This window comes from Diabrotica virgifera, chromosome 4 (genome assembly GCF_917563875.1).
Source record: "Diabrotica virgifera virgifera chromosome 4, PGI_DIABVI_V3a".
Lineage (NCBI taxonomy): Eukaryota > Metazoa > Arthropoda > Insecta > Coleoptera > Chrysomelidae > Diabrotica > Diabrotica virgifera.
Genome location: NC_065446.1, coordinates 30,071,852 through 30,084,570, shown reverse-complemented (window position 1 = coordinate 30,084,570; position 12,719 = coordinate 30,071,852). Strand labels below are relative to the sequence as shown.

Genomic DNA, 12,719 nt, shown 5'->3' with positions numbered 1-12,719 from the left:
CTTAGATCAACAGCTTTTTTGCTTTTAACGTAAAAAATCCAAGACATGCCTCTTTGACCTCGACTTTTCTCGCTTTAGTGTGTTCACAAATAATATCGAATTGTATTTTGATTGTAAAGTGAGTAAAAATACAAATTAACGATTCATTCTTTTGTGATCGGGTCTCTCGGGTGTCACCCCCGAACGGGTGACACCCGGGGCGGACCGCCCCCTCCGCCCCACCCTAGCTACGCCACTGCTTCTACTACATATTATGTGATTTTTAAGACAATACCAAAAATTTTAAAAAATAAAAGAACAAAACGCACACAAACACATTAAAAAATGCCACAAAGAAAAAATGATTTCTGAACGATAATAATTGTTGTCAAAAATTTTAAATACGCATTTTCTGAAAAAAAAATTATATAACAAATATACTTACAATCATAACATGCATAAAAAAATAAAACTTGCATCGGGAATTGAACCCTTGAATTTCGTGCCGCTTTGACTTGTAATCGAAGCGTGGACTAACTCGTCCAATCCCACATTATTTATCATGTGGAAAAATACTGTAACTGAACGTTTTACTGTTTGACAATTGTTTTGAAAATTAAATTATGTAGTTTGAATTTTGTGGAAGAAAATATAAAAATATAACAAAACAGTAAGAAAACAATATATTAGATGAAGATTGGTAGAACTTTTGTTGGTAATCAAATTAAGTATGTAAATCAAAGCATTACATACCTACTAGATAAATAAATCTACGCCAATAAATCATAATTTAAAAATAAAAATCGAACATAATTTGGGATTTCTCTCTAAAATCCGCATTCTTGAGAAAATAAATGTATGTATTTCAACCTAATCCAAATGTATAATTACAATATGATTATAATAAAAGCTACTTACCAAATTAGAATGAGTTTTCTTTGTCCAAAATACTCCAAAAGTCCAAAAATATAGGTATATGAAAACTATTTAAAAAGGCAGTATAACTATTAACTAACTTTTGTTTGTTGTTTCTTTTCACACAAATTTTAAAACGCAACGACCATAAATAATCTAACTACAGCTGTTCCACAGCCGCCATACTGAATAATTTTTGACATGTCATTTGAACATCCAATCAGAACAAAGTTATAATGCGCATGCGCCCGGTCGCTAGGTTTTCCCACACAAAAATTTATCCTCTATCGCCGGTAAAGAAGTATAACTTCAAAAATCAAAATGTATAAGACACTGATCAGACCAGTTATCACGTATGCAATGGAAACCACGACGCTGACAAAAAAGATGAAGAAGCTCTAAGAATAGTAGAAAGAATAACGAGATCAATATTGCGACCAAATAGAACAAGCGACGGAGAAACAAAAATGAAGACCAATAAAGAAATTCAACAATAAATGGGACCCACAGAATTGATAAAAAAATTACGAACTGGACACCCCTGGGACCAACAAAAAGAGGAAGACCCAGGATAAGATGGTGGAACCAGATAGAGGAAGACATAAAAATAATGAAAATAAAAGACCGGAAGACAAGATGCAGAAACAGAAAAGATCGGAAATACATAACCAACGCTGCAAAGACACATATATATATATCTATAATAAATAAACCAAACAGGAATAATCCACCGGGAAAAAGAATATGTCCCCGCATTGCCATAATTCACTAGGATTGGAAGGTTGTGATGATGATGTTGTTATCTTGGGAAAGGGTCGCTACAGATGAAATGCAACAAATTTATTTGTGGCCCTGAGGATTCCAGAGCAACAACTGACTCATCCACGGAGGAAACTACAGATACTTGAGGAAAGGCATGGCCAACGTTTTGTAAATATGCAATTTCGGAAAAGAAAGGAAATAAAAACATTATAATAATATTTAAACATTTAGGGCCGGTCTTTTCACCTCCGAATAAATATTTATTAGGAAGTTTATCCGGCAGATTACATGTAAATATGTCAAATAAACCTCCGAATAACTTTTATCCGGAGGTGAAAAGACCGGGCCTTAATGGTAAATATTGTACCAAATATTAATTAAATCATATTACATATAATTAACAATTCTAAATGGGAAATAAGCCACAATTTAACTAAAAAATGATTTTATTGACGTTTCGACGTCCAAATTGGACGTCGTTGTCAAAATACAAAATATTAATAAATTAAACAAAAATGTTGTTGCTTACTAAAAAATTCTTCTAATAATTTAATTTAATCTGACTTATTTATATCGGCAATTCTGACATATATTAACTATGCATTTTAAAGTAGAAGACTTTAAAATGATTTAAAGACTTTAGAATGAAAGAAAAACCAGGAAAAAACCTTGTGATACTATCCCGACATCGTAAGTATTTGGTCTTACATTTAGTTTATTTCCCATTTAGAATTGTTAATTGCAAAAATGCCATAAGGAAATAGCTTCACAACATATTACATGTAAACAAAAAGCCATAAAAAGACATGAAAATATTTAGCCATTCATTGAGGTTTGCCCGTTTGCCCACAAAAAATTTAGCCCTTGAGGTTTGCCCGTCTGCCTTATCCCTCATATTTATTAACCCTGTGTATTTTTAGCTTCACGACAGTTGGTATAATTTGTATATCTGACATTTGACAGTTCGAAATTCGAAGATCCTTGTCACGTCACTGCTTTTTCGTGAATGGAGAGTACACGTCAACGTCATCTCAGTTTGGTTTATTGTTGGGTGTAATGTTTAAATAAAATAATTATTATTTTGTAAACCTGTGCCATTAAACAAATAAAGCGATGGTAAGTTTCCAACATACGTTTTTTTTAAGACGAAAAATATAATTGTACTTTAAGTTTTTACATTGTTATTCATGTTTTTAGGTGCTAATTGCAGCAGCAGTCTGCACGAAAGCAGGCAAAAGTATGTATTAACAATTCAACTTTTGAATAAACTTACAATTAATTATAATTTTTAGCAATTGTGTCTCGACAATTTGTTGAAATGACCAAAGCTAGAATAGAAGGTTTGTTGGCTGCCTTTCCTAAATTAATTCCTACAGGAACCCAGCATACATTTGTGGAAACAGATTCAGTACGGTATGTTTATCAACCCCTAGAGAAACTGTATATGGTTCTTATTACAACTAGAGCTAGCAACATATTAGAAGATCTTGAAACCCTCCGTCTATTCGCAAGAGTGGTGAGTTTACCTACATGTATATCTTTAATAGTAGGGAAAAGAAAATCAAAAGTAGCATCTGTCACTCTACATTTGGTTTTACATTTATTGGCGATGACTACATAACTATATCAATAAAATTTATTACATCACACATGCTTCAATACAAATTCCTTTAATTAAATTCACTTGCTTGGTTTATTACTTACAAAGTTATTCAGTGCCAATAGATTAGATTGACTTCAGGCTTGCTTCTTTTCAACCGTAAAGTTGGGCTGATAATTATTCAAAATAGTAAATTTATGTTAATGTCAATATTACGGTTATTGCATTTGCATTACTATCCTGTGACCAGAAAGTTATAAAAAATGTTTAATGATTAGAAAGAGTGTTTTAAGTTCTACTTGTTATTTTACTTTAAGCTTGGTATTTAAAACCAATAGTAATTAAGCAAAATAGGTATATATTACAACTGTTTTGATTTAACTGAAATTATAATTGCCAATTGTATTATTTATTTAATTACAAAGTTCATGTATATATCTGGACTTCGGAGGTAAACTACATGGTGTTGTTTTGCATACGTTTATTTAATTCACTTATTTTATTAGTTAGATTGTACAAATTGGCTATATATTATAATTAAAATATGGTCACAATGTATTTCAGACAAGAAAGATAAAATTATACCTAATTATAATATAATACTTTATTTGAAATAGGATAACCTAATATAAACATGCTAAAGTACATATAGTCAAAACAATACAAGTATTGATATAGTCCATAACATAATTTAAAAAGTAAAAAACTAAAACTAATTTAAAATGTCAATACCTAAAGCCACAAACATTTGATAATTTAAAATTTAAAAAGTAAAAAACTGAAACTAATTAAAATGTCAATATCGAAAGCCACAAACATTTGAATAAAATACCAATTCGATTAATGTAAGCACAATGAGTATACATACAAGGCAACACAAATACATTCAACACATCCTATTCTCTATAATATATTTTTTTAAACTGTACTTGAATGTATTAATGTTTCTACAAGTTCTTAAATCGAGAGGTAGTTCATTATATTCTCTAAACCCTTTGCAAATTAAAGAATTCATCATAAAGCTATTTTTAAACTCAACAATATGTAGATTATTTGTACCCCTTGTATTATAATCATGTACATCTCTCTGAAAAGAAACATATTTTTGAAAGTAAGATGGAGCCAACGAGTTCAATATTTTATACACAAAAACCATGGTTAGGTAATGCAAACGTTGACGAACTGACAACCATTCAAGTGATTTTAACATAATCAATATTGGCGTTATTCTACTAGTTCTTAATATGATGCGCATCCCTCTATTTTGAAGTTTTTGTAACTGACTAATTTTATTAAGACTGAATAAATATACAATCGATGCACAGTAATCAAAGTGTGGCTGTATTATTGTATTATATACAGTTACTTTAGTCTCAGTAGACAGATTTTGAGCTATTCTGGTGAAAAAGTACAATTTTTTTGAATTTTTTTTACTTATATACTCAAAATGTCCATCAAATGACAGCACATTATCAAGCTGAAAACCTAAATATTTTGCCGTTTTTACAATTTTGATCTCTTCATTGTTAATGTGTAAATTAATCAGATTTAAATTTATTAAACTATACTTATATTTAGTAGTAAAAATAACAGCTTTGGTTTTATCAATATTTAGTTTTAATTTATTCATGTTGAGGTATTTATTAACTCGATCAAGTGTTCTGTTCATCTTCTCTACAGCATTCTCTAACTTAACATCACTACATGCTATCAAAGTATCATCAGCAAAAAGATTGATAAATTCACAATCCAAAAACAAATCTATATCATTTATATACAGTATGAAGAGGAGTGGTTTAAGGACACTACCTTGAGGTACCCCTACCAAAATTTCTTTCTCAGTCGATACTGTATTATTAAAACATACTTTTTGCCTGCGATTGCTTAGATAATCTTCAAACCAACTTAAAACCTTACCGGAAACTCCATATTGTTCAATTTTAGCTAATAAAATGTTTCTATCAATGGTTTCAAAAGCTCTTTTCAGATCCAAAAAAACTCCAATAGTATATTTACCATCTTTTATATCATTCTTTAGCTTGCAGATTGTTAGTTGAAATGCAGTTTCACAAGAATGGTTCTTTCTAAACCCAGATTGATTTTCTATTAAAATTGAATTCCTTTTTACATGTTCCATTAATTGCTCATAAACAACTAGCTCCAGGAGTTTCTCAATTGTCGGTAATGTATTAATAGGTCTAAATTCCTCAGCCTTATTTGTATTACTGATCTTTTGGATAGGAATAATTGTACTAGTTTTAAGCTGATTTGGCACCTTACCAGCATCCAGTGACGTATTAATTAAGTTTAGTATGATGTGACCAATTGTCTCATAAATTTCCTTTAACGTTCTACCATTTAAAATTTCATAGATTTCATAGATTAGAATTTCATAGATATATCAGATTTTTATAACATTCAAACTTCTCTACAGATATATAGGGTGGAAAGCACTTATGGAATAAAATTATTTCTGTTCTTGTTTTAAAGAATTATAAAAAACGTTGAGACCTGTTGATTTTTATATATAAATGTGGGCTTTTTAAACAAATTTAAATATGTAGGGTGATTCATGCATGCTAGCATAGTCCATAAGCTGTATTTTTAATGGAACATCCTGTATATTTTTATATTTTTAAAATCTCCTTAACAAATTTGGAAATAAAGTGTATACCCCATTCCACGAATATACATCTTTTTTGGATTATCTCGACAACGAATATTGTACTGTGCAAAATATGAAGAATGAAAGTAAATTGCAAATTGTATTGTTGTTTATTGGAGTAATTATTAGAGCAAAATACTTTCGTACTTCTTATGTTGCACACTAAAATATTCGTTGTCGCGATAATCCAAAACAGACGTATATTCGTGGAATACACCATATAAACCTTTTATTAAATAAAATTGTTTGTATCCTTATTTTAGAAAATTATAAAAAATGCTGGTACATGTTAACTTTTAAATTTAAAGGTGGGGTTTTTAAACATAAATTTAAATGTATAGTGTGATTACATCCTTTGATATCTGCCTTTTATTTCCCTAAAACAAAAAAATTATCATAGGCTCTTGAAAGCCATTTCCCTAAAATAAAAAATCAGTTCGTAGGCTCTTTTCTGAAATTACATTAAAAATCGGAAAAGTCAAGTATAATTCTGTATGCCGGAGGTAAAGGGCACTATGTTCATTTTTGTCAATATTGGGATTATACTGCAGTTATAATGAACTTTTAATTCTCCACACAGAGGTATAAAGGTCCTGCTTTATAAAATAACAGAGATAATCACTTTATAAAAAGTATCATGTCACATTTTGTTTAGAGGCAGAGGGCACCATGTGGACATGGTGCCCTCATGGTTTAGACCTGATTTTCTCTAACGATAGGGACTTGGTTATCACAAGGGCGTTATCACAAGCTAGTTTGATGGCCTTAAACACATCCTCCTCTTCATGTCTGTCCTATGATGAATTCTACTATGATTTCAAGAACGGCAACTATTTTGAGTTTAATAACTTCTTAGCTGCTATAGATTGGCAGGAATGCTTAGGTTATAGCGATATAAATGTATCAACTCAAGTCTTCAATGAAATTCTTGCTACAGGTATCACTTTTTTTGTACCTTTGAAACGCTATAGATCTTCTACTTTTCCTAAGTGGTTTTCTCATGATCTTAGATGTTTGACGAGAGAAAAGAAGTATGCCCACTCTCTGTACATGAAGAATCGGTCTGTTGTTAATTATTCCAATTTCTCTCGCCTCTGTTCAGAATGTAAACGGTTGTCTGATGCATGCTTTTCCCTGTATATTAGAGGTTTAGATGCTGAATTGCAGAATAACCCTTATTCTTTTTGGAAATATATTAGTGATAAACTGTCTAGTCACAACCTTCCTGATTTGATGTTTTATATTGAACGGTCAGCTTCTAATGGACAAGGTATTGCTAATTTATTCAAAGATTTCTTTCAGACTGTTTACTTACCCAGTAATAACGATCTCAAGTTACCCAGTGCACATTTAGATAGCAACATCGGTGCTTGCTTCAATATGACTGACTTAACTGTCACTGATATTTTTGATGGTATATGTTCTCTTCCAAATAAAACTGCCAGCGGTCCAGATGGTGTTAATAATTTCCTGTTAAAAAAATGTGTCTGCACTGTTGTTGGGCCATTACTGTTATTATTTAATAAATCCTTACAGTCTTCTACATTTCCAGGTGCTTGGAAGGAGAGTTTTGTTGTACCCATATTTAAAAAAGGTAAGAAGAATGACATAGAAAATTATCGTAGTATATGCATTCAATCCGCAATTCCTAAACTCTTTGATAGTTTGGTAGCTAAGCAGCTGTCGTGGGTGTGCAGGGGTCTGATTTCTGAATCTCAGCACGGTTTTTGCAGACAAAAATCTACAGTAACGAATCTAATTTGCTACCAATCTGATCTCTTAAAGCATATGGAAGATCGTAAGCAGATTGATGCTAGTTATACGGATTTCAGTAAGGCATTTGATCGTGTTCATCACCAAATTCTCCCTAATAGATTGGCATCCATAGGTTTTCATGTCCATTTTGTTGAGTGGGTTAAAAACTTTTTATCTGGTCGTATCCAACGAGTTAAAGTGGGTGGTCTTTTTTCTGATGTTATTACTGTAAGTTCTGGTGTTCTACAGGGTGGGCATACGTCTCCCCTGTTTTTTGACTTATTTGTTAATGATATCGTTAATTGCTTCTTATATAGTAAATGTTTAATGTTGGCTGATGATGTAAAATTTTGGCGAGTTGTGGAGGATCAGGATATTGAGGATCAGAAACTTTTACAGGCTGATATGGATCGCTTATTTGATTGGTGCATTTGCAATAATCTTCAGTTATGTGTTGAGAAGTGTTGTTATATTAGTTTTTCCCATAAGTTAAACCGAATTGATACTGCTTATCACATAGACAGTAAACCTCTTAGATATGTCTCGTCTATTAGAGATCTAGGTGTTATCATGGATGAAAAGCTCTCATTTGTCGAACATATCAATTCATTATCCGTAAAAGCTTCTAAATTACTTGGATTTGTTAAAAGAAACTCTAAATACTTCTCTGTTGATGCTGTTAGGTTGATCTATTGTTGTCTAGTCAGATCTGTATTAGAATATTGTTCGGTAGTTTGGTCTCCGTACCATCAAATTCATATTGACACTATTGAAAAAGTCCAACATAAGTTCCTAAAATACTGTGCTTATAAAACTCAGACTTATATTGAGAACCATGATGTCACTGGGATTGAGCAACGTTTATCATTAGCTCCCCTTAGTGTTAGGCGTGATATTTCGGGAGGTGTCTTTGTTTTCAAAATCATTAATGGACGTATTGATTGTCCCAGTTTGTTGGATAGTATAAGATTTAATGTTCCATATCCAGGTTTACGCTACAATGTTACCTTTAACACTGCCTTTCACAGAACATCCTACGGTAGTAACATGCCTTTAGATGATATACTGGGTTGGGCTAAAGAATGGAACCAAGCAAATATCTTTGAAACGAAAAGAACAATCTTTTTGAAACTTTGCATGCAAGTACAGTGACGCAAAACGCATATGTTGCTATACTTTTTGTTACTAGTTCACTTCCGGTTTCACCGGAAATACCCTTAACTTATTTATTTTAAATGGGACACCCTGTATGTTTTTGCAGATTTTGAAACAACTTATTATTTTTAATTCATACATACCAAATTTGGAAGAAAAAAATAGTTAAAAAGTGTCTGTAGACAATTTTTTGTATTAAAAATAAACGAGTACTACCATCCATACTATAGACTAAAACTATTGTTGTATTTATTTGAATTTAGCCTAGTAGGTAACTATCACTGAACTAATTGACAGAAATAAGTTTTATTCAAAATGGTTCATTTAAGTGAAAGAGATCGGATTGAAATATTAATGATAATCGGTCATGGTGATCGTGTCAGAACTCATGACGAGGTGTGTAATATTTTTAATGAATTGCATCCTGAAAGAAATCCTATATCACGTTCAACGGTTACTAAAACATTGAAACTTTTTAATGCAGCTGGGATAGTCAAAAATTTGCCAAAAACTGGAAGACCACGGACTGCAACGAACGAAGTTATTAAACAAAATATTGCAATTGATTTAGAGGAATCACCTCAAACTTCCACAACAAATTTGGCACTAAACCATGGAATAAGTCAATCTTCTGTAAGGAGAATATTGAAAATGGAAAAATATCATCCGTATAAGATACAATTTAAGAATTATTGTCAGATGATGATTTTGACCGACGGCGAGAGTTTTGCGAACGAATGATGGACATTTGTAACAATGACGAACATTTTGCAAGTAATGTAGTGTTTTCCGATGAGGCAACTTTTTGCTTAAATGGAAACGTTAACCGCCATAACTGTAGGTATTGATCGAATGAGAATCCTCGTTGGATTATTGAAGCACATACCCAACATCCATAAAAGTTAAATGTTTGGATGGGAATTGTTCAAAATAGACTAATAGGCCCTTTTTTCATAGACGGAAATTTGAATGGTGACAAGTATTTAAATTTACCAAATAACCAAATTATTCCTGCACTTCAACAGAATGGCTAGTTACCACAAAATTTTTGGTTTCAACAAGATGGAGCGCCTCCCCACTATGATCGACGGGTTAGGGATTTTTTGGATATGAATTTTCCAAATCAATGGATTGGACGTAGAGGATTCCTAGAGTGGCCAGCTCGTTCTCCTGACCTCAACCCGTTAGATTTTTTTTTTGGGGTTATCTAAAATCACGGGTTTACGTTAATAGACCAACATGCTTGCAGGATTTGAGACAGAGAATAATTGATGAATGTGATCTAATACGTGGAGAAATTCTGGAAAGAGTGACTCAAGAATTTATTTATAGGCTTGCACGTTGTCAAGAGGTGAATGGTGGGCATTTTCAACATTTGAAATGATTTTTTTAATTTTTATTATCATTGGTCTAACGTAAATAAATTAACCTATTTTTTAACTGTAAAGAGATTTATTTCTTGTTTTAATAGTTTTTTCTTCCAAACTTGGTATTTATGAATTACAAATAAAAAGTTCTTTTAAAATCTGCAAAAATATACAGGGTGTCCCATTTAAAGTAAATAAGTTAAGGGTATTTCCGGTGAAACCGGAAGTGAACTAGTAACAAAAAGTATAGCAACAGATGCGTTTTGCGTCACTGTACTTGCATGCAAAGTTTCAAAAATATTGTTCTTTTCGTTTCAAAGATATTTGCTTGGTTCCATTCTTTAGCCCAACTCTGTATGTGCTTCCTTAACGGTTTTGATATGGATCTGTTTAATATAAGCCTGGGCCAACTGAGGAGATCTCTTGCCATGTGATAATTAGGTCTCATCTTGCAATGTTGTTGTATTTTATTATTGTATTTGTGCTTTGTATAATTTTATTGATTTGTTTCAGTTATGTACATGTGTACATTTTATATTTTATTTTTCTAACTGTTATGTTTTGAATATCTTGCCTGGTGATTTTTCAAGCCTTTGCTTTTCTTATTTTTACTTTTTATATTGTAATGAATGATTGTACCTCATTTTTTTTTATTGTATTATTGTATTTTTACTGTTAATGGGGTTTTCCCGTGGATAAATAAATAAATAAATAAATAAATAAATGGTTGAAGGAAGTTACAAAATAAATGCAGTATTAAACAAGCAGGGTAAAGTATTACACTTTACCCTGTAATGTTTGTCATGAAGGAGAAACAAGTTAAAGTTTAACAGTGTATAATTATTTTTTATTAAACATCTAGTACCATGACGCAAAAGGTCTTGAAGAGGTAAACGGCACTATGTCCACTAGATTGTGTTTTAATTTTTTTTATTAAAAATAAAAATCAAGTTTAGTATCACAATACAGTAGAACCCCGATTATCCGTGCTCCTCAGGGCCGGACGTTGGCATGGATAATTGAAAAGCACGGATAATCCGAACATTTATTTCTTATTATAATACATATGTACATATATCCATACATATATACCTACCATAAAAAGACAACAGAACAAATAAATATTTCATTATGAGTCTCCCTCTCCGCTTATAGAGTTTCCGTCGAGTGATGACGCTATTTTGATAAAACCTCAAAAATGCAATTTAAGTAATACAAAATCATAGCACGGATAATCCGCAGCCCGGATAATCTGAGTTCTACTGTATGTGTTTTAAATAATACAATTTTGAAAGTTAATAACCTGAAGAATAAATTAGACAAGGGATTGTGATATAATGCGTATTAACATACATCCTGTGAATAAAGAAACACAAAAATAAACTTAAAACGCTTCTCCTGTAAAATTACAAATTTGTGACATAGTGCCCTTTACCTCTGGCATACGCATACAGAATTTTACTATCGGTTCTATATGAGGTTACCCAAAATCCATGTTTTCTCTTCTTAAGGCACATGTTCACAGCAGCTCTACATAGTCATAGTCATACTTTATTGATCCTTTAAGACATTCAAAATAAATGTATAGGATACGTCAATACAGAATTCAGTATATATAAAAAAAAACATCAATGTGTATAATACAATATTGACAGTGTAACAAAAATTGACAAAACATAAAATATATAAAAATAACATTCTTACAAGTAAAATATGAAGCTACTGCAGTTTGTCCTCCAGATATTCATTTATCGAATAATATGCTTTTCTTATGAGTAAATCTTTAACATTGTTTTTAAATTTAGTGGAGAGTGGTATTTCTTTCACAGCTTTTGGCAAATGGTTGTATAAGGTCAGACCCATATATCTGAAGCACACTTACTAAATAATAGTACATTGTTTACCGGGTAGGAAAAGCTTAACATTCCTGGACGACTGTGAAGATTGCTAAGTCGAGGCGCAAGCCGAGACTTAGCAACACAGAGTCCAGGAATGTGGCTTTTCCTACGAGGTAAACATACTATTTTTCCGCAAATCGTTTAAAATTCGACAGATATTGATTGATTTAAAAAAAACGCGATAAGTTTATTCCCAAATAAATGGTGCTTTGAAATTCCTAATAAAATTACTTGGGTTACTATGGAAACGTATTGAGGTTGAATTGTCAAACTTGACAATGTTTTCTATCATTTATGTAGAACACTAACAACTGTACGGAAATATCATTTCCTTACAGTAAGGAAATGACATTTCCTTACAGTAAGGAAGTCCTGACTTTTTCTTCAAGAAATTTTGACAGGAATGTCAAAATTTCCTGGCGATTTGCGGAAAAATAAATAAATGTAGTATCTACACTTACTAAAAAGTGATTCGTAAGTTCACCAATAGCTTTCAGTTTATGCCCATATCAACTTCATATTTTATGCTAGTCTGTAGTTGATGTTAACTAAAACTCTATTATACCACCCTCAATGAACTTTTTTACATCCAATATGGGTTATTATTCAGCGGTCCTTACTAT

General features: G+C 31.7%; 1 protein-coding gene across 1 annotated transcript in view; it reads left to right on the top strand.

Annotated features, from left to right (window-relative positions):
- Positions 1 to 2,614: 2,614 nt before the first annotated feature.
- Positions 2,615 to 12,719, top strand: part of LOC114349372 (coatomer subunit delta) — a 40,600-nt gene continuing 30,495 nt past the window's right edge. Inside the window, exons 1-3 of the mRNA XM_028299723.2 lie at positions 2,615 to 2,772; positions 2,854 to 2,893; positions 2,949 to 3,172. Of these exons, the coding sequence (XP_028155524.1) occupies positions 2,770 to 2,772; positions 2,854 to 2,893; positions 2,949 to 3,172 (267 nt within the window). The 5' untranslated portion in view covers positions 2,615 to 2,769. The remainder of the gene's footprint in view (positions 2,773 to 2,853; positions 2,894 to 2,948; positions 3,173 to 12,719) is intronic.